The sequence below is a fragment of the Haliotis cracherodii genome, unplaced genomic scaffold (genome assembly GCF_022045235.1).
Source record: "Haliotis cracherodii isolate W230 unplaced genomic scaffold, xgHalCrac1.p SCAF_12, whole genome shotgun sequence".
Taxonomy (NCBI): Eukaryota; Metazoa; Mollusca; class Gastropoda; order Lepetellida; family Haliotidae; genus Haliotis; species Haliotis cracherodii.
In genome coordinates, this window is record NW_027266267.1 from 45,018,062 (window position 1) to 45,041,990 (window position 23,929).

General features: G+C 41.3%; 1 protein-coding gene across 1 annotated transcript; it reads right to left on the reverse strand.

Annotated features, from left to right (window-relative positions):
• Positions 1-4,057: 4,057 nt before the first annotated feature.
• Positions 4,058-9,355, reverse strand: LOC139458457 (funoran endo-beta-hydrolase-like). The gene is made up of 3 exons (XM_071239898.1): positions 9,125-9,355; positions 6,347-6,491; positions 4,058-5,530 (listed from the first exon to the last, which is right to left on the reverse strand). Exons 1-3 carry the CDS (start codon positions 9,353-9,355, stop codon positions 4,074-4,076), a joined length of 1,833 nt encoding a protein of 610 aa, XP_071095999.1. The 3' UTR covers positions 4,058-4,073.
• Positions 9,356-23,929: the final 14,574 nt, after the last annotated feature.

Here is a 23,929-nt window from a genome sequence, read left to right on the forward strand (position 1 = left end):
CCTTCTTCTTTTTTTTTATAAATAATTTTGACTTTATAGAATAGGACCTTACAACACATTATATGTATATTAATCAATAATTTATGTACTTAAAGTCTAACTCAGTCGGTGTTGATAAACGCCGGCCTTCATTCCCAAGTTTATTTGATAAGCATAATGTGCTACTCGTTAAGGTCACACGTCCGGAGAGAGAAGTAAACATTACTCCAGGATAACACTGATGTAGTGTTAGTCATTTCTGCATACCCATGTCTTTCAAAACCGCAAGGTAATCTCTAAATGCAGATAGTCGGCACGTCAGATTAGCGACATTGTGTTAGTATTGTTTAAATAAGTGATAATTGAACATGTGACCATATCATGACCTCTGTCGGTGGTTTAAATAACAGCATTTATTCGGGGTACCTCACTGATGACATACACAGAATAAAGACTGGTCACTAACAGGTGCTTCACTTGGTTGTTTTTAATAATCTTATTGCAGCCTAATGTTAGCGAAAATACAGGCTAATTGGCTAATTGGCGCATCTCTGCAGAACAAGTTATAGTGCATTAGACCAATCAGACACCTATTGTACTGACATACTTGCGGTATATGTATTACATTGTACCATTTTCCATACAATCAACATACATTCAATGAAAAAAAATAATTATACCCTTTATAACACAAACCGTGTTTGTATTTCACTTCTATATCCATGTACTTCTTCCATATAGTACCCGAATGTATTTGATTGAAAAGCATGGTCGTAGAGAAAGTTTGGGTCATGGTATCCATAGCTACATTGTTCTGGTTCCACTATCAAGGAAATCTGGAGTGGAAAATATGCTGTACGGGGTGTCTAGGATACTTAATAACATTTATGCTATTTATTATTTGTCGAGTAAGAAGAACGTATACCTCTACCACTCTTTCGCACTGTCGAATTAAGAGGGTTGGCGGTTGTTAGAGACACAATATTGCCTCTTCCTTTAAACATGAATGTTTGGGGGGTTTTCGGAAAGGGAGCAACAAACTATCCTTCGGGATTCACAAAAGTCCACGGGATACATTGAAAAAGTCTGAGTGTTTGACTGCCTTCCTGTAAATGAACATCCTCGCTTCGACCCATCCTTACGAAGAAAAGCAAGATAGGCCCACCCAAACTATTAACACGTCCCGTGCATAGATTGAGAGTGACAGTGACAATGTGGCAGCATTCTTCAACATTAACCTCTTTGACACATCACGTATGATATCTTTGAATGATCGGCCCAATGATCAATGATGACCAACACGTAATTGGTACATGTCCCCTGTCCTCTACTTGTTACAGCTGTTGTTTGGTTGCTAGAGTAAAATCGAAAGTCATTTGTACCCAATGAAATTGTGTGTATACATTCTTTCAATACAGATAAGAAAGGATTGAGTTAATTGGAGTATGCACCATAATAGAGCGAGGGAGAAACTGTATGAACTTCGGAGCTTGCGATAATCATTATTCTTAAAAGGAACAAAAATATTGATTACACATGTATGTGACATACATGTACTGACTTCAGTAAACATGTTGCAGTGTTAATGTGGTAAATTCAGTATAGATGTATTCAAATTGTGTTCTAACCATTATATACCAGGCACAGCAAATCTGTATTCATATATACTGAACCAAATTAAAAACTTTACAATCCATTTACATTTTGACCAGTTATCATTGTGGGCCTTTATTGTGTATTTAAACAGTAATGGCCACGTATTGTCTTCAGATAACACCCGTTTTTGTGCAAGTGAATCGATCAAAGTCATGTGCACAGCACTATAGTGGCAAAAGTGGTTTTTCACGTGCAACTGGTCTGAGAACTGCTCACCTTCAAGCACGACGGCCATACTGCGGGCCGATTCTGACTCAATTACACAGACGTCAACGTCAGTTGTTGACACAGCGACACTTACTCATGGACTCAAAGGAATTGGAATCAAGTCGTCTTCAGTGATGAATCCCCAATTTATGTTCGATTTGCTGATGGTAGGGCGAGGGTTTGGAGGCGCCGTCATGAACGTTACGCCCAGTGTTGTGTACAGGAGGTTGACAGATTTCGAGGCGGAAGTGTCATGGTGTGGGGTGCTTTCCGTGGCAATACACGTTCCAGGCTTCTTGTCATCCTTGGCAACCTCAACGCTGCTGCTTACCGCGACCAGGTACTGGCACCAGAACTTCTGCCTTGTATGGCAGCACATGGACCCGGTTTGATCTTCCAACACGACAATGCCAGACCCCACACAGCAATTTTGACAAGGAATTTCCTTCAGAATGCGGGAGTCAACGTCATGGACTGGCCGTCAAGGTCTCCCGACCTCAATCCCATCGAACACGTCTGGGATGCTCTTGGCAGAAGTCTGCGCACTCTCCAGAACCAACCACAGAATTTGCAAGATCTTGGCACATTTTGCAGGAACAATGGCGTCGTCTTCCCAATCATGTGTTCACAAGCATCACAAGGTCCATGCGGAGGCGTTGTGTGGCAGTTGTCAACGCACATGGTGGCCATACACGCTACTGAACTTGTGTGCCATCAGATTCTCGTGCTTGGGACTAATGATTTAAACTGTTGATGTTATTACCGAGTACCGTAGGTGCTTGGAACAAATTTTTGGTTACCACCGTTAATTAAAATCCTTCTTTGGACATTCATGATTAAAAATTACCTTCTCTGATACATTTTTCTGTTGTATATCATATATGGGATTACTTTTAAAAATGTGAAGTTTTGATTTGACTCAGTATATATTTCATTTATGGGGTAATATTAATATTTCCCTCAAATGAAATGAAATTCCATTTTCATAAACAAAGAATCTCGAAGCACTATGAATGCAAAATGCAAATGAACGTAACATACTAAAATCAATTTACTGGGATATAATTTTGTTTTGTAATTCAGTCTCTTTGACTCCCGTTTGAGTATAATGCGTAGGTTTGCGTTGATCCAACTGACATTGAAGACATCATATGTCTGGCAACATGTTTCTTTATCTCAATTTCTCACTTCTAACGATCTGACATACAGTATTTGGTGATAAAAAACAGAGTTGAAAGATAGAGAATTCCGTGGTTTATGCTGACAGCCTGACATGTTCATATACGACAGATATATTTTTCCAGAATTTAATTGCCATTAATTAAGGGTGCATATAACACACGAGTGCGTATAAATACGCGATTAAATAAGTCTTGTGTAGAATAATCAAAATTAGGATTGTTTACGAGCCAACATATTAGCAAATATCGCCGTGGGCGCTTATTAGAGTGGGGCGCTTATTACGGCAAATACGGTATGCTAGATGTTTCCTTCTCAAATTCGTGTTTTAGTTAACCATCTCATGACGTATACATGTATGTTCTGTTATTCTAAAGGTAGCAAGTGTTATTTTTGAATAATGTAACAGTGAGAAATGTCATAGTATAAAGTAATTGTAAGGAACTTCATCTTTTTTATAGGAGGAAAATCGCTTTCTGCAAGATTGACCAAGGATTTATAGATTATGACTGTTTTCCTTCTGGAATAAAGTGATTATCTATTTATATGACATTAACAACTGATTGGGTTTAAGGACCGCCATTACTATTCTAACAGACACATGTTTGGTCCGTGTCATATCATTTACATGCACCACATGTAAAGGTGTGGTGAATGCAAATCTTCATTGAGGACAGTGGCTCCTGTATACAAGTATTTGACATGGATTGTTTATTCACAAATACTGGGTGCGTTTCTTAGTGCAGGTTCCGTGATAACCAATCTACGATTACTGGTCTGTCAGCGCCTCACGCGTGCCCGTGGGTTTCACCAAAGTGGTAAATGTCTTATAAGACTTGTATAACTTTTAGCTTTTCGAATCCATTGAGTAGACACGTCATGAAATACATGTATGGCTGTTCAAAGAACCCAACCAATTATCATCACCTTGGCACATATTCCAAAACAATCATTATGCACTTCATAAGACAAGACACAAACTCGATTTTTAAGGTATTTAGACACGCCATATTGATTAATAACAAAGAGCAATGTCTGGATCTCAAACCGGTTTATTGAAGTTTCCCCACAACCAGAGCTACTGCGGTCACATGGCCACCATTTCCAGCAAAGGTCATGCTGATGGTGTTTGTTGACTTGACATGGTCTACTGGTACCCAGTATTCCCACACTTGCCATTTGGTTGATGCTTCAATCTTGTCAGCGTCAAACAGTGTGTAGGTTGATGGAAGAGTATATCCATTGAGTACGACGCTCAATGGTTTTGCATTGGCGTTTTTGTCACGACTAACGCCCACTCTAAGATGAGATGTATGATAGCCAGAACTGGGTAGATGTATGGTTGTCTGCGCATGTCCGTTGCTGATGGGAATGATCATGTTGTTGCCGTAGTAGGTGTTCTCGTTGTTGGTACGGAGGCTTCCAAAGTTGTAGTTGGTTTGAAACTTGTAGAAACAAGTGGACTCTCCAGGTAGACCGACATTTCCATGGTTCTTTGTAGTATCAAAGTGGACATTAGAGTGCATTGCTGGGTTACCGTTTTCGTACTTGACACATGTTGATTCACCAGTTGTAGGGTTAATCCATCCACCGTGGAAGTCTAACTTTACATTCTGCCAGGCAGTGCCATAGTTGTGCAGAAGAACCACCAACTCTTTGTTTTTAGAGTTTGCTAGTGCTAGAGGGGACACAACTCTTTCAGTTCCGGTGAACTGACTTCCGAATTTCAGGAATTTCTGATCATAATTGAAATTATGCCAAAACTGGAAGAATTTGACCATTTGTGTCGGATGACCATCTTGAGTAAACAAGGACCAGTTGAGGCTGGTGTGGCCGGTGTATTGTTCATTGGCAAGAATGAAAACTATGGCCCTGTCAATGAACTCTCTCAGGTTCAGGTAGGTAAACATGAAGCCATTGGGTTGGTAAATGGTCTGAAAGTCAAGGAACCCACTGGGTGCCCACTGATCAATTCCGTGTGTGCCGCCTCTGCCGTACTCGCTGATAATGATTGGAACATTCCTACCTTTCTTTTGATGAGAATAGTTTTCTATCATATCAATACCAGCAACCAGACGAGCCTCGTTGATGCCACTGTAGTGATGACTTCCGCCGGAGACATAGATATGGTTGTAGGCGTGGAAAGAGAAAAAGTCCAAATGATCAAGAGACATATCCAAAAACCTAGCTGTCCTCTTCCATATACCAAAGTTGTTGATATCAGATTTGAGTATGGTATAGCCAGTGTAGGTTGGTCCTCCAACCTTTATTCCAAACCTGGATTTCAGCTTCTGGGCTACCGTTTTATGCAAATCCAGAAGAGTTTGTTCATCAATGAAGTGTTCTACCTCAGGTTCGTTGATGACCTCAAATATTTTAGGCATGTGCCCTCCCGAGTAGTCCTTGGCGCTCTGCACCATCAGTGACACAAACTCTCCTACTGCGTCGAGATTGTTGGGGAATTTACCTTGATGGTTAGACTTATCTATCCAGCTTGGCCAGTACAAGCCTGTTCAGGACAAAACAATGGACAATAACATATGATTCCTTTTAAATCAAAATAAAATGTAATTCATCTGAATATATATATAAATTTACATGCTATTACATGCAAGTTAGAAATATATTCAGTTAAAAAAGCGAAGGTGACCATCCTAATTTGAAGCAACCCAGCTCCTGCCATCTAGATATAGTTATAGCCTACAAGGATATTCATTAGGGTAGGGGGCCATGCGTGGTCAAGTCGTCTAAGGCGTCGGGATTCGCTGTGCCTTCCTTGGATGCGCCAGAAACCTATGATTGTGGGTTCGAATTCCGATTCTCCCCAATTATGTTTCTAGGTTTGTCAGCACCATACCCGTGCTCGTGGGTTTTACCGAAGTGGTAAAGGTCTGAGACCTGCATCACTTGGGGCTTTCCTCCCACATGAAGCTGACACGCCACGATATAACTGAAATACTGTTAAAAGCGACGTTAAACCCACTCACTCACGTAGGGTAGGGTAGACGAAGTGATGGTATTTATGATACATTGGAGAAAATAGCATCTTTAAAAAAATGTTTACAACAAATCAGATTGCAATTTTAACTGAGCATGACAGTAAGGTTAAATGAACTCAATGCCAGATGACTCTGCTGTTGTGTGAGAGAATACATATCAGCAAGGTACATCTTCTTTCAATGACAACACACGGGAATAAATGCAAAGGTCATCATTAGTTCGAGTCCGTAGACTTGTATCCACAAATGGTACAAAAACGTAAATACGTTTACAGGACGGTTTCGTCAATATATGTGTACAATTTACTACTTTGGAGGATAATTACTTTTAGTTTCCCAGACCATATTATTGACTTGACTTCCATAGCCATGCACTTGTTCCATCCAATAATTCCATGTTTGTGTCTGTTTAGCGTGGTTTTGTAGATAATTCGGGTCAGGGTAACCATGGTGACTTGGGCTCTGGGGCCACTGAAAACACAAACCGAAGACCTCGATAGCAACATATTTTATCAGACAGACAGGTTTATTCAGTATTATGGCCATATGGGCCTAAAGTACAATTGATACCAACTCATAATATGATGTCATGTGCATATACAGAAATTACATCTTCTTGAATCTGATAGAAAAAACATGCTTCATATAAGTAGCCACTGAAAAAATAACATGTTTATTATGTGAGTTGATATTATTATTCATTAACATTTCAGTTTTATAGTCGTTATTCATACACTATCAATAGTTCGATAGTCATGTTGATATTCTTATGGAGGAGAAATGTGATCAGATCAGACAATTTTGCAATGCTTTTGTGTTTTGGCCCTGTTTGTCCATAGCAGTTTAAATAGATTCAAACCTCACCATGATACTATGCGTCAGGTTACCGTTTTTCTTTTGAATAAGCCAATTAGATTTCCTGTCCTTGGTTTAATCCAGGAAAAGCTGAAAATTGGGCAAACTGGTGAGGGTGGATATATTTTCGTCCTTAGAAAAAGGGACATTCGCTCAATTTTAATTTGCCTTATTCAATCATAACAATATGATAATATGTGGAGACACCGCATAGCAGACTCCTGTCATGTAACGGTGGCATGTACATACACCAGGCAATCAAGCAAGGGACCAGGAATCCATCTAAACGTTATTGTATTTATTGCGTTTGTTGAAACTAAAAATGATATTTTAATTATGAATTACGTCTGCATAAGTTATTGATTTACGCGTACCAACTCATGGTTTGTTTTTAATTAACGTCACTAAATGTGGTAAGACGTTCAATCACAGGAGGGCTGGCTACACATGCTGAAAAATGCATTGTACACCCTTTAAACAATGCATTGATAATGTTATAATAATCATTAGCATAAGGATAGCTGTATTGTAACAGATTCACACATCTGACAGAGAACACATCAAGTATCTTGTCACAATAGAACAGGGCAGCTTGATGCTGTTAAAGCTTATCTGGATCGAACGAAAATTTCACCGCAAATTATTTGGAATTGCCATAACCAGTAAATTCCCAAAGACGTATGTAAATACAAAGGGACAGCAACCAGTTCATAACATAAGAAATCTCTACTAAAGCTCCAGTGCACAATTCCGACATTATCATAAGCATGTGTTTAAAAATTAGTATCAAGTGGGGATAATACCGGAAGCAACGTTACGAACACATGCACATGCAAATTGTTCACCTAAACACACGTCAAACATATAGTTTGAGTAAAACTAAGTCATTGCATCGGACAACATTTGTGTCACCGATGGGTCAATTTTGGAAACGTCCTGCACATGTCTACAATAAAACGTTTTGAAACCTTTGCTGGGGCCTTAGAGACAAGGTTGTGTCAATAAGCTTGGTACCCATGCCGTTCGAGGCGACTCACGGGATTGGGTGGTCAGGCTCGCTGACTTGGTGGATGCAAGTCTTTGTTTGTTGTTTAACGCCGCGCTCAGCAATATTCCAGCTATATGACGGCGGTCTGTAAATAATCGAGTCTGGACAAGACAATCCAGTGATTAATATCATGTGCATCGATCCACGCAATTGGGATACGATGACATGCATCAACCAAGTCAGTGAGCCTGATCATCCGATCCCGTTAGTCGCCTCTTACGACAACTATGGTCGCCTTTTACGGCAAGCATGGGTTGCAGAAGACCTATGTCCCCGGAATCTATACGGGTCACTTCTTGGGATTGTGTGTATGCAAAGTGTGAGCAACGATTGAGTTGCAGACCGGCCATGATGAATTTAATGATGTAAACTGATGGGCAAAAGAAGGCATACATTTGAAAATTGGATTTCACCAAGAAATACAAACTTTATCGATACGTTACTAGGCTTAAAATAGCTGCCTAAACACTGCAAACTAAAGCGCCTCAGGCTCGCTGACTTGGTTGATGCAAGACTTGGTTGATGGCGGTCTGTAAATAATCGAGTCTGGACAAGACAATCCAGTGACTGACATCATGAACATCGATTCACAATTGCGCTCGATGACATGCATCAACCACGTCAGCGAGCCTGACCACCCGATCCCGTTTGTCGCCTTTTACGACAAGAATAGTCGCCTTTTACGGCAAGCATGGGTTGCTGAAGACCTATTCTACCCCGGATCTTCACGGGTTGATGCAAGTCTTCGTATCCCAATTGCGTAGATCGATGTTCATGATATAAATCATTTGATTGTCCGGTCCAGACTCGATTATTTACAGACCGCAGTCATGGCAGGAATATAGCTGAGTGCGGCGTTTAACAACAAAACAAACAAACTTTTCCCCTGGCTTCGATCAGCATTGGATTTAGCTTTGACCATTTCTCGAGTGCGGCGTTAACAACAAACAAACAAAAAACTATAAGATTTATGTTGTCATTTTCACCATAACTAATGTAAAGGACGTGGCCATAACTGGCCATAATTTGAATTTATCACAAAGGAAATTAAACTAATTTAATTCTTCAGAAATACTATACAGTGAATTTGCAACCAAATAATACTGAAACCACAATAATTGACAAGAGGACGGCTTCTACACATCATAAGATTGTAAATAAGATCAACATGACACTTCTGTTTCACAAAATTGATACATACATTTTTGAATATATTTATGTCTCCGTTAATCCAGCGCCCACTCGCAGTTCCAATAGCTTTACACTTTGGAATCAGATTTGTTCTGGTCAGACCATTATGCTTATTCCATCGGTCAGCTTCATAATGGACTCGTCCACCCTGGGAGAGCCACTCGTTGTAGATGGTGACAGTTGTGTCCGAGAACCCCTGATGGAGCAGCACTGCGCACACAAGCGCTGATAGTAGTAACATTCTGGTCTGAACTAAAGCTAGATTAAATGGGATGGTTTAATATATGAACTTTCATATGTGTGTGAAGTAGCATCTGTAACAAATATTTTGGGAGTGTAGATAAGAGGATAGAATGTGTCTGCTGAAAATGTAAACGTAGTCTGGGTAAACTGTGTCTTTGAACATTGTTATCTGCACGTAACCGTTCATTTGTTTCTAAATACTAACCATGTTAATGCAAATCACAGGACATCTTATAGTTAGTGAGTTGGGTTTAAGGCCGTTTTTAACAGTGTTACAGTTATATCACGGCGTGTCAGCTAAATGTGGGAGGAAAGCCCGAAGTAAGGCAGGTCTTAGACGTTTACCACTTTAGAGAAACCCACGAATACAGCTATGGTGCTGATAAACGTAGAAACATAATCGGGGCGAACCGGGATTCGAACCCACAATCATAGGTTAGTGGCTTGGCCAAGGGACGCTAGTCTACACCGCAAATTACGGCGCCTTGGACGACTTGGCCACCCGTGTCAAGGAGGTATCACTGGTCCGTTTTTACTTTTAGTTTAGGTGGAATCAGTGGCAGGGAATTGGCTATTTGATTGATATTGAAGGATATCAGATTATCGATATGCCTGAAGCTTACGTTAAACGTCTTGGCCAAATTACCTTGTTTTGACTTTGCCAATCCGAACAGAAAGTCATTACCCTCACAAATTGCCAGTATTTATCACATTTCAATGTCTTGAGTGAGCCACGTGCTACGTTCTTGAATCAAGAAACAGGGTTGAAATCAGGCATCCCGTCCGCACCTGACCCGTGAAGATCCGGGGTAGAATAGGTCTTCAGCAACCCATGCTTGCCGTAAAAGGCGACTATGCTTGTCGTAAAAGGCGACTAACGGGATCGGGTGCTCAGGCTGGCTGCCTTGGTTGATGCATGTCAACGATCCCAATTGAGTGGATCGATGTTCATGATGTCAATCACTGAATTGTCTGGTCCAGACTCGATTATTTACAGACCGCCGTCATATAGCTGGAATATTGCTGAGTGCGGCGTAAAACAACAAACCAAAACCAAAACAAACTCCGTCCGCACCATTTAAGGAGATAAGTCACAAGTCAAGTCTTACAAGACCATCTGCTTGACCGTATGTAGGTGCAGTTGGCCTTCTAGAACTGTAGGGGCGTCGGAGTAGCCTAGTAGTTAAAACGTCCTCTCGTCACGCCGAAAACCAGGGTTCGATTCTCAACATGCATAAATTGTGTGAAGTCCATTCCAGCTGTCCCTCGTCGTGATTATGCTGGAATATTGCTCAAAGCGGCGTAAGATCAGAATCACTCATTCCTGAACTGATACCTCGCACAACACAGCGAGAATGAGGTTTTACTACACCCAATCAGAATCAGTTGTTCGGAAAGCCATCTTCGTGTGCAGTGAGATATCTAGGTTCTGTGATTGGCTGATATTTTGTTCGACTTATATGGTTTTTTTTAATTACGTCCACCTAAGACTTAAAGTTGACCTTGCTTTGCTTTTCAATATTTAGTATACTTTTTTAACACGACGAGTTGTCCTGAATGTGCCCACAGATATTTTCAATGAGGTTACATTTGGAGTTGTACATTTTGTCCTTGGAAATGGCGCGTGCTAAACTAGGCAAAATCTGTGATATTATTGCGGCGTTGAAGCCAGGCTATGCATTCATGAACATATGTACCTTTACTCCAGATGTCTATCGTGAAACACTGATTGTCCGTAACCACGAAGTAGTATGTCCCGGAAGTGAATACAAGACTGTAAATAAGCTCCTTAGAACTGCCATGGAAATATAATAATGTCTTATATCGAAATTTAATGCAACTACACGAAATAATAAAGAGAATTGATGACTGGGAGAACTTTAAAATGTGCATTAGCGAAATACACAAATGACAAAGACGAAACATTAGAATATGCAAATAGATATTAATTGTAAATAATCTCTAGGCGTTGAATGAAATACACTTCATTTGATAAGTGTTGACGCTAACCGCCACTGGCCAATAAGCCTACTGTCAGGAGGGTGTGATCGCGAGATTCATAGAGCTGGCCAGCTCGACTCAATGCAAGGGAGATAATTAGCAAAGGGGGATAATCGAGAATGAATGCCGCTAAGGATGTTGCGTTTCCTTAAAATACATTTTTGATAAAATACAACTAACATTGAAGCTTTCTGACCACACCACGTCATTTGGCGCTGCAATTCAGTAGATGTATAACCTTCTTACATTTGTTCACAACATGAGACATGAGAACCTAAGTTAGTCTCTGGTCGAAATTTACACCAAGAAATAAAAACTCGCGTACAGTTTCTATTTTGTGGTCACCAAGGAACTTTACGTCTACCTGTCATCGATGCAACAGATTCGGACTGAGAATCCTTTACACCCCTCACAGTAATGATGTCTAAGCATTTCTCATTTGATACAGGGATAAACGTTCCAAACATTACCAAAGCCTCCGGGGGCACGGGTGGCCCAGTCGTCTGAGGCGCCGCGATTCGCTGTGCAGAGTTGCGTCCCTTAGGCACGCCAGAAACCTATGATTGTGGGTTCGAATCCCGGTTTCTAGGTTTGTCAGCACCATACCCGTGCTCGTGGGTGTGCACCACTTCGGGCTTTCCTCCCACATTAAGCTGACACGCCGTGATATAACTGGAATACTGTTAAAAGCAGCATTAAACCCAACTCACTCACTCACTCACTACCAAAGCCTCCAATATGATCCATCATCAGCACTCTGCATCTGCATGGAAAATCTTTGAAAAAGTCATTGATGATACTATTGAAAAGCACAGGGTTAATAACACAACCTTCTGGGGTACAATTTTCAATAAAATGCATACCAGAAACGTCCTGCCAAATGCATAATTGCATTTAAATATACCTTAACGAATGAATCCATCTGAACATGTTGCCCTTACTCCCAGGTGACCCATTCACGAAGCTGTCTTAGCACTAAGATTGAAGTAAAGGTGTCGTAACGAAATACATCTTAGCTGCGTGTATGCTCGAAGTTGTCTTAGCGCTAAGTTATGTTTAACTTTACGACAAAAAAATGAAGACAGGGTCGGACCTGTCTTAGGAGCTTACGACAGGTAAAATGACGGCCAAAGAACGGAATGTCAAAGAAAACGATTCGACGGTATGGGTCTACTGTATCATTTCTAACCCGAAAAACAAGTGTTGTCCAATTGCACTGTCAAAACATGAACAACAGATCCCACCAAACACCGCTGAATCATTGTATTTACCGATTATGATTTGTGCCTAGCTGCGAGTCGATAACAGATGATAGCTTAAATTCATTCATACAAAATGTTACTGTTATAAAATGCAACATACCTTTTTTATTAATTTCGGTTGCAACACAAGCAGCCTATGTGCATGCTATCGCCATGGCTGATAATCACAGCACTTCCCACTTCGGATCCGGCTCGGATACCTTCCGTAAACCCTCCAGAAACCTTCCAGATACCTTCAGCACCCTTCAATTTTCTTGGTAATTTTCAGGCACATTTTTTTTATGTTTCACACTTAATTGAACAAAATGCACCCCCAAATTTTGACATGGTTTTTGGAAGGTATCCGGAAGGTTTCCGGAGAACGGAAACCTACACTTTTTGTACTGGTAATATTAGCGTTTGTGGCTGCATTTTAATGCTATAACAATCTAATATTTACATACGTTGTGTATTGACTTTTTGAAACTATTTTAACAGTTTTCCTTTTTATCTGATGTGTTTTTTATGGAATGAATTCTTACTTTCCAGGCATGAAAAAGTGATTACTTGCGGCTTTAAATTATAAACCAGATCATGAAGCAAATTGACTGATCATCTAATTTCCATTACTGGGCCGGTCTGTAAATAATCTAGTCTGGACCAGAGAATCCAGTGATGAAATCGGGATACGATGACACCCATCAACCAAGCCATCGAGCCTGACCATCCGATCCCGTTAGTCTCCTCTTACAAAAAGCATAGTCGCTTTTCACGGAAAGCATGGGTTGCTGAAGACCTTTTCTACCCCGGAATCTTCACGGGTCCAGCATTAAGTGTTATTGTTATTAAGTGTTGTCTATTGTATGTACAGATAAAGGGTATTGTAGGCAGTGTGCGTAGATCCAGATTACAGTCTGTGAGTATATTCTTATCGACAAGAGCAAAAGCTGTGCCACACAAGTAGTCCATGTTTGAAGTTGATGTCCAAGTTAAAGGTCACGACTGATTTATTATTGTGTTATCTACATGTTCAGGTTTCAGGGTCGGATAAAAGTCATGTGAAACACACAGCACATAGCACACAGCACATAGGACCACTATGACAGAATTCGCACAACAGTACATTCTATTTTGGTGCAGTCAGCGTGCATAGGCAGGAACAGATGGTTGTTCTAAACAGGCGATGTCAGTGTGTTACACTCGTGGCATTTCTTAAATAAACTAGTGTCCAAAAGAAACGATACCACCTGTTTGCAACGACATAAAAGAAAAACTAAACAAGGCAGAAGTTTAGGATTGGTGTTATGCTTTTGAGAAATCTTTTCACAACATCTGTACAAAAATTTCATTTCAATAAAATCTGTACAACCAATATGACAAGCCTTTAAAGATGGGTGGGGTCGAAAAATGAACATTTCGTTAGAGCACTGATCACAGAAACAACGGGAAATGTCACACCACACGTCTCAAAGTCAAGTCAGTAGCGGGTATGTCCACCGTGAGCATCAATACATGCCAGAACACGCCTACAGACTGATGACGTCAAACGTCTGATGACGTTGGGAGTGATGCGTTGCCATTCCTCGAGGAGACATCGTTCCAAGTCCTGGACGTTGACTGGAGGCACACGGCGACGTCGGATTTGCCGATCGAGGTGGTCCCATAAGTGCTCGATGGGATTCATGTCCGGTGAACATGCGGGCCATGGCAAAACCTGTACGTTGGCGTTGGCAAGGAAGTTCTGTGTCAATCTTGCTGTGTGTGGCCTTGCATTGTCATGTTGGAAAAGTAGTCCACGAGGCTGTTGCTGAATAAAGGGCAACACAACAGGCCGTAGGATGTCATCAAGATAACGCTGTGCATTCAGGTTTCCACGAATTAACAAGCATCGTTTTGACGTCACCACATATGCCACCCCATACCATTAACCCTCCACCTCCAAACGGCCGGACCTGTTGGATACAGTTAGGCGCCAAACGTTCACCAAATCGTCGGTATACAAGCTGCCGTCCATCGTTTCTGAAGATGAGGAATCTGCTCTCATCAGAGGACATAACACGTGCCCAGTCCCGCCGTTGCCAACTTCGAACTCGCCTGGCCCAGATCAGTCTGTTGTTCCGGTGTCGAGGCGTCAGGAGCGGTCCACGGTAGGGATGATGTGGCCGGATACCCTACTGCCGTAGTCTCCTGTAGACGGTCTGTCGAATGATCCTGTGTCCCAGTGCTGTAGCCGCCGTGGACGTCGCTGTTACTGTGCGGTTCCTCAGGTGTAATACCCGGATGTAACGATCTTCACGGGGCGTGGTTACTCGTGGTCTTCCACTCCTGGGCCTGTCTGACGTCTGACCTGTCTGACGTAACCCCTGCATCAACCTGGTGATAGTGATGCGTGCGCAGCCCAACCTTCTGGCGACGTCGACGTGTGACGCTCCTTGTTGGACCATTCCAACGGCTCTCTCTCTCTCGATGGCTGTCAAACGTGGCATATCTTGTGTTCTTTTTGTTGCTGTGATATCAACGTGTCTGATCAGCCGTTTTATACAGTTTTTTATGCACGTGCAGAACATGCTAGAGAGGGAAATGTCACTTTCACGAAATTTACGTTTTTTCCCGGAAGTGATCACGTGTTCCCGGTATTTTTTATCGACTATGCTGTGTTTGGGATGTGCAATACGAATTGGCATGTTTTCATACTAGACAATTCACTTAGTAGAAAACAATTTTGAAAATAAGTTGGTATCGTTTCTTTTGGACACTAGTTTATTTACTAAGACACTCACATGTATATGAGGAAGTAAAACTTACATTTTTTACTTTTGTCCTGATACATTATATACGTAAGTTCAAGTGTGATGTACGTTGTTCATTCATATTTTCGAGAACCTACCTTATATTTATTCTGTATAACTTGTTTATTCTTTTTTTGGCTCCTCTTGAAACATTGATTTATCTTAATCATTATTATGACGTATTATGACAGATTTGACGCATCAGTGACAAAAATGATGCACGATGCAATTCAATATTTCGGCATGTGTTTGTGACGTTACCACCGCTGGGGCAGGATACACCTTTTCGCGAAAAACATGGTATCATTACTATTTGATAGTGATTCATAAACACAGGCCCATGGTATAGCCCAAATGGTACAATCGACTTATTAACAAGGCAGATTACTTGAACTGGGTCGATATACATGAATCTTCAAATGGACTTGGGGGCACGGGTGGCCCAGTCGACTAAGGCGCCGCGATTCGCTGTGCAGAGTTGCGTCCCTTGGGCACGCCAGAAACCTATGATTGTGGGTTCGAATCCCGGTTCGCCCCGATTATGTTTCTAGGTTTGTCAGCACCATACCCGTGCTCGTGGGTTTCACCGAAGTGGTAAACGTCTGAGACCTGCATCACTTCGGGCTTTCCTCCCACATTAAGCTGACACGCCGTGATATAACTGGAATACTGTTAAAAAAGGCGTTAAACCCAACTCACTCACTCACTCTAATGGACTTAAATACCGGAGTTTTTATCATAAGTTTTTATCTGCGTTGCAAAACGAACAAATTTCTTAAACGCTTCTCTTTACTAATAAGTAATAGAGTCTGTATTTACACAGCCGACGTTATTCAAAATTAGCCTACCGTTTTTAGTTTCAACAAAATCAGTAAATGTGCTATCGTGTCGCTGGACTGTCTTCTGGTTTATGACTTGATTGTCTGGTCCAGGTTCGATTGATTACGAGCCGTCGTCGTTTGGCAGGAGTTCTGCTGTGCGGCGTCAGACAGCAAACAAACACTTATTTTTGTTATGCAAACTGTGTGTGGCGGGTGCTACCGGTAGGACAGGACATGCGTAGTCTTTTTGCGTACATTTGGTGCCATCACTGATTTTCAGAGATCCATTCATATACTTTTCACCGCTTATTTCCCTTTTGTTCCCAATGGAATCCTTCGGCAGATTATCGGAATTCGACGTAATAAGCGCCCCGCTCTTATAAGCGCCCGCGGCGATATTTGCTAAAACATTGCTAGTGAACAATCCCAATTAGTGGCTTGCCCTCATTTCTCCTACACCTCATATCGCCTATACCCCAGATGGCCTACAATAATTATAATAGTCAGTTGTACCACCCCTATCATTTCAATGGGTATTACCCAACTGGCTATACATGTTTTGATTGATGACTTACTTATCTTCTTCTTTGATCAGAGGGTCCAGATGGTCAACAGATTTCCACCTTCAATGACTATGTAACAAGTACCTGGGTAGAAGACAACGCCAGATTTCCCTGTAATACCTGGAACCAGAACACTGGACCTCGCTCCAACAACCACCTGGAGGGGTTTCACAATGGACTAAAGAAGAGAATGCCCCAGTCACATCCCAACATCTACCAGTTCATAAAAGAAATCAAGAAGATTGAGAAGCAGATAAACGTTCTTGGTGGTGCTGTAAAACGCCGTGCACGTATTGACAGAGATGCCCGACTTGAGAGACTGAAGCTACACCTCGCAACTGGACGAAAAACTGTGATTCAGTTTCTAGATGCAGTTGGACACTTGGTGAAATTACAGTAATTGTTATGTGACTGATGAATTAGTGTATCACACATGTACTTGATTAACTAATGTGACTGATCATGACGTTGATGTATGTTGAATATATGACCTTAGTAAAGTATAAATCATCAGTGCAAGAATTTATTTTCTTTAGTTGTTGAAATATATGAAGTATACCTCATCAGTGGAAGAGTTCACTTTTCTAAAGGTATAACAACATTTATGTCATGTGCAGTCAACCCTAAATATGTTTTAATAAGGGCGTAGGCGATATGGTTACATCCCATTAGTAAGACATCCCATTAGTGAGACACCCATTGTAAGACAGTGGATTAGGTGGGATTAATTAAACAAACACAGCCAGTCTACCCACTTAACAATGATCACAGCCCATGATTAGCGGATTAATTAATAAGAGTAGGCCAGTAATTCTGTTTGAATATTCTCAGGAAATAAATGAGTTAGGAGCTAGTAGGAGCTTACTCAAAAAGTTGAGATGCATGTTTTGTTAAAACTTACTTATTACACATATAAATTCCCCCTAGTCTGTGAACATTTCATGCACAATCATGGCAGGTTTGCAGCAGGTTGAGTTCATTACCAGTCAAAGAGGTACTCTCCAGGTCCTCTTTCAGGGATATCCTCACTACAAGAACAAAGTAAGACAAACTGGTACTCATTGGCGATGTACCGTTAAGACCTGCATTGGCAAATGTACAACAGTTGGAAATTTTGTTAGAAATTTCACTGTACACAACCACCCACCAGAAGACAGCAGCAGAATCCAGTTCCTTGCCAGCTTAAGGAAGAGAGCAAGAGATGAACCAACCACTCCTATGCCAGCCCTCTACAACGACGAGGTCTTGAGACATGATCCGGAGGCTGCAGCTATATTTCCCTCCTTCAGGTCAGGCCCAATTAGCACCCATCCGATTGATCAATGTCAACAAGACTTATTTATTCGCGTATAATACGCACTCGTGTGTTATATGCAACGTTAATTATGGGCAATTAAATTCTAGAAATGAATTGCCGAATGTTGCAAAGAATGTATTATGATTTTGAGAGCGAGAACGTCTGAGTGAGTGAGTGAGTGGGGTTTAACGCGGCGTTTAACAATATTCCAGTTATATCACGGCGTATCAGCTTAATGTGAAGAGTAAGCCCATAGTGATGCAGGTCTCAGGCGCTTAGCACTTCGGTGAACCCATGTGCTGTATGGAGCTGACAAACCTTGAATCGATTCGGGGATTCGAACCCACGAGCACGGGTTTCTGGCGTGCCCAAGGGAAGCAACTCTTTAAAGCAAAACGTCTTTGTGTGACATGTTTAATATAGATAATGACAATTCGATTATTACATATAATTACATTAGTTGTCATCATCATTATAGTAGTTATCATCATCAGGTATGTTGGTGTTTGACGAAATAACGGGAACATGCGTTTCTGAAACAGTTGTGTACAAACGTTTACCCATTCAGATTTGATCAAACAAAGCTCTACAAACTTTGCAATATTTTTACCAACTTTTAGTTTTATTTTTTTTCAAATCCGTAAACTAAATACTACAATAGAAAGCCTTTTATTATTAGCAATCCAGTGATGTTGTTGCCATGTTATCTTGAAATCCCGTTCGAGTCACGTGACATAACGGAACTTATTACTATTTCCACTACCAGAGAAGCATCAGACAGGAGAATGTTACGGACTAGATAGATAACTCGTGAAAGGATACTATTTGAATGTTGAAAGTGCTTCTCAGAACAATCGTACGTAAGTAAAACAATCGTAGGTAAGGAGAAAAGTCGTAGGTACTGCGAACAATCGTATGCAACTAGAACAGGTTAGTTAACGACCTCGCTACAGATATCCACATTTTTTACCTGCAGCACGCATTACCGTGAATACAACTAACAGTATATTATATATGTATATTGGGGAATAAATTACCCCACGTGAGACTCTCAAACATTGAAGCCTCAACTGATAACCTCACGAAATGTTACCTATATACGGCATTATCCTATATGGCAAATGTGTATTCAAGGTGAGGGTAGGTCCCCAGCACTATATGCTGGTCGAAAGAGTCAGACTCAGTGTCATTGTTGGTAGTGTGTCTACCTACCCGACGACATAGATAGTTGCGCATAATATCAATCACTGGTCTGATCCAGTCTGGATTTTTTACAACCACCATCATATAGCCGAAATATTGCTGAGCGCAGCGTCAAACACCAAACACACACACAGAGATTTGACGTTCACACAACAAGCGTCTTTGTGACCCATTAACCAATGTCATTTATAAATATGAAACGTTGTCTCCCTCAGCTGCAGATTTGGGGAATCATATGGTACCCTGATGCACAATCTTCTGTATGCAGCTTCTGTATCGCTCGGCTTGGGTTTCCTCAAATGTCACGTCCACTTGCGTATTTGACCTAAAACTCGACGCGTATTTAAAATACTGATAGAAGCGGCATGAAACACTACCCCACGTCCTCACAACACAACAGGTGCTCCCCTCAACCTCAACCTAAAGTCGTATAGGCGGACGTAAAATCTCCTGGTTTTAAACAAGTCTCATAAATTCAACATCACAATCATTGTCAGATTTGTTGGAGACAAACTAGACCCAGTCGCGAGTTGTGTGAGAATCTCTGCTTGACACCTGTTTTTAAACCGTTTGCATTGATCAGTGTTTTTTTGTGCGTTATTTCTGCTTATTTCTGATCGATAGTTTATATAAATCTGTTATCACTTCTGTGTATTTTCACAGCTCCATCGTCACTATAGTTTGTAACAGCTTTATGTGAGGTGAGGCGAGGTGAAATGGGGTTTAACGTCGCGTCCAAGATTATTGCACTTATATAGCGACGTGCATGCACGTGCGTGTGTGGCTGCTTGTACTAGTCCGGACTGATGCCGATTTATAGTGCTAGCTCACTGAGATACCATGCCGCAGTTTAACATGAATACCCCACTCAGACACAGTATACTGACTCCGAGCTGACCAGTCCTTGTTTTAGCCCCTTAATGCCGAGCGCCAGACAGGGTAACAACAAGTACCACCTTTAAAGGTCTTTTGGTATGACGCGACCGGGGATCGAACCCCGGACCTTCCGCTCACTGGGCGGACGCTCTGCCCCTAGACCACGGAGGCGGTCTAACAGGTTTATATACCGACAATACCCGATATCGGTTCCGTCTACAATTCACTTGGTTACTATACAACGTCACTTGCTTCATAAGGGCAACGGGGCGGTCGGGTAGCCTAGTGGTTAAAGCGGTCGCTGGTCACACCGAAGACCCAGGTTCCATTCCCGACATGGGTACAATGTGTGAAGCCCATTTCTGGTGTACCCCGCCGTGATATTGCTGGAATATTGCTAAAAGCGGCGTAAAACCATACTCACTCACTCATAAGGGCACCAATATCTGCACCGAAAAGAAAAGACAAAAGAACTTGAAATCCATTCAACCTTTTGATGATAGAACTTGTTACTTGACGATTCTACACAAAGTTAACAATCGAATATCTGAGAAAAGTTGTGGTAATTTCATAAAATGTAAAACTGTACATCATTATACATTTTGCCGGCTCCAGAAAAAAACATGATATAGCAGTATGTATTTTAATTTATTGCCCCAATGCCTGCATATGGATAGTAGTATGTGACGAGCAAGGCTTCATTATTTGCAGACACTCGATGCTCTTCATGGCTGCTTAGAGTGAGTGAGTGAGTGAGTATGGTTTTACGCCGCTTTTAGCAATATTCCAGCAATATCACGGCGGGGGACACCAGAAATGGGCTTCACACATTGTACCCATGTCGGGAATCGAACCCGGGTCTTCGGCGTGACGAGCGAAGGCTTTAACCACCAGGCTACCCGACCGCCCCGGGTTGCTTAGATATACCAGGAATAAAATAATGTTTCAATCGTCTCCTATTCAACTTAACTATGGATCATTGATAGCTGAGCAGACACGATGCTGCTGTACTTGAAAGTGTTAATATGTTATATATGAACCTTTATATCAAACTATGTATGACTTAGTGTGATGTTAACAACATATTCTTGAAGACTTTAAACCGAAGTTAACAAGATATAGACGATATTATATTCGTGTTCATGTCATACTATGGTTACAACACGAATGTCCGAGTGAGTGATACCGGACACCGGCATTTAGGCACGAATGTCGTGAACATAGTATGTCATGAACACGAATATAACGTTCGATATATTACCGAAGAAAATGTCTATTGAGACGAATTGTAGTGTTTTAAACACGCTATATTTTTTTTGGGGGTAAATAAACTACTGAAAGTTTTAATTTTGAGCAAGCTGAGCATTTATACATGCCATACGTAATTTTAATGTTACGCAAAGCCTTCTTGGTAAATAGATATGGCGAGTTTTGTTTTTGGGTGTCCTTATGCTATGTTACGCAAAGCCTTCTTGGTAAATAGATATGGCGAGTTTTGTTTTTGGGTGTCCTTATGCTATGTTACGCAAAGCCTTCTTGGTAAATAGATATGGCGAGTTTTGTTTGTGGGTGTCCTTATGCTATTCGCCTGTCGAACTGGTTCGACAGTAGCAACACGGCTATTGACAAACTCTGTCAAACAACAGCGGAACCACAATTTGTCGAATGACGTTAACACTCTTCAGCTATGACGACGTTTCTAGTGTGACGTCATTCCGACCTCACGTCACAATATAATTCGAATGACGTCAACAATGCCGTCCGGGTGACGTAAACAATACACAGTTAACAGGTGACGTGGTATGACCCAAGGACGCATATCATTTTGATGAACCCCGACATGTTTGCCCTCGTCGGTAATAACACGAAGTGTTCATGTTCTCAGACATCTTAATGGCATTCCCATATCTAATCTGAAACGCATTTACGTCGACTTCACACGAAGCATATCAACATCAAAATATGGATTAAGAACGCACTCTTTACCAGGCAAATACTTTAGTTCCCGGAAGTGGGAATACATTATCCAATTATTTGCTAAAAGCATATTTTTCCCGTAGTAGGCACTCCGACTACAAGACAAGTCTGTCTACGCGTTTCTAACCATGTGATATCAGCCACGGCCTAGAGCATGAGTAACAGGCTGCCAGTCCTTCTTGTGAATCAGTGAAAGCTCTTAAAGGGGAAGTGTACACGCAAAAATCACTTTCTTTCTTTTTCTAAACAAAACGCAATTTTAGAATTAGTTAGTATCTGTGTTTGAAAATATACACTAATTTTTTTTCACATTGAAAGTAGGAAGCTCACAATAGTGTGAAAGTGATATGCCGTTATGAGGCCTTCGTTTAACGAGCGAAATAGGCCTGAGTTATCCCCCTTAGATTATGACGTAATTGGTGCCAATTCAACTGGGTCCCTGTCTATTCTCAACGCAAAAGATATCAAGGACCAGTTTGCGGTAAAACAACATGGTCTACGACACACTCCGGCGCAGTGGTGACTCAGCATAACACAATTCTGGCTGGCATCTGAGATGCTAGAATCACAAAACTGTACCTACACCACGTCAAGCGGCTCTAACAAAGCATGATGACGTCATAATGTTTATCAATTGGCACCAATGACGTCATATTGCAAGGGGCATAAGCCATGGTGTTTTTGTTATGGAAATAGAACACTTGGTAAATGTGAAAAATATAAATCGTTTTAGTGCAAAAAATATGTTAATTAAATATGATGTTTTTATATTTTTGTCTATGACACTTCTATGTTAACATATTTGATGTGGAAAAAGTACAAGAAAAAATGGTTCATTTCCGTTTGAACTTGCCCTTTAACGCCCTGCCCCCTCCAGACCTGGCTTACGCACAGCCCTCGGCTCTGAAGTGTCCTTATCTGTATATGGTGTGGGATATTGCCTCGTAGGATTTCAAGGACGAGAAAATTTCTAAATACAATTCTAAAAGCGTTTTCAACTGGCAATATTGGATGAACTCAAGTGGAGATTAATGTTTTCATATTTGCGTAGATGCTGATATGCAATCGTTCAAAGGTACTTGTTTTAGAGCTGCAGTAATGTTAGACCGTTTTGGGCAGTGCGTAAATAGTTTGTAACGATCTGGTGTGAGTGCAATGAGCAGTGGAACGTCCAGAGTGTTTGCTCTCACAGCTTGGGTTCAGCAGCTGCTGATGGATTATGTATTGTGTGTTGGGTATTAAGTATTATGCATTATGCACATGAATGGAGTACATGTTTAGACGTAATTAATGCATCTATCAGGCCATCCAGCATATCCAGGAATCAATCTCCTTGTGTGTAAAACATGAGGAAACGTTTTAGTTTGAGTACTGGAAGTAATTATTTTCAAAAATCATGTTCAGTGATCAAGGCAAGCAACGCAATTCTGCACAGCCATAGCTGTTTGTTGTTTGACGCCGCACTTAACTATATCCTTGCTGACGGCGGCCTATAAATATCCGAGTCTTAAACAGACAAACCAGTGATTGATGTTATGAGCATGATATTACCGGAAATGATGGCACGCAATCCAACAAGTCATCGAGTCTGACCACTCGGTCCAATTAGTGCCCTCGCATGACTGGCATACACGTACAACATGCTCGCTGACGAACGAGTTCAACTAAGAAAACTTGAGGGACGCTCACGTCCGAGCAATTGGGTGAATGCTATTTGCGTCACAGTGGCGGTCGGGTTGCCTAGTGGTTAACGCGTTCACTCGTCACACCGAAGACCCTGGTTCGAATCCCGACATGGGTACAA

What these genes read in the sequence shown, in the direction of transcription:
- LOC139458457 (XM_071239898.1), bottom strand. Translation starts at nt 9,355, where the DNA reads ATGTTACTACTATCAGCGCTTGTGTGCGCAGTGCTGCTCCATCAGGGG. An exon ending in ACATAAATATATTCAAAAAT is followed by an intron (nt 6,492 to 9,124) that starts GTATGTATCAAT and finishes TTGTGTTTTCAG; the next exon opens with TGGCCCCAGAGCCCAAGTCA. An exon ending in TATGGTCTGGGAAACTAAAA is followed by an intron (nt 5,531 to 6,346) that starts GTAATTATCCTC and finishes TGTCCTGAACAG; the next exon opens with GCTTGTACTGGCCAAGCTGG.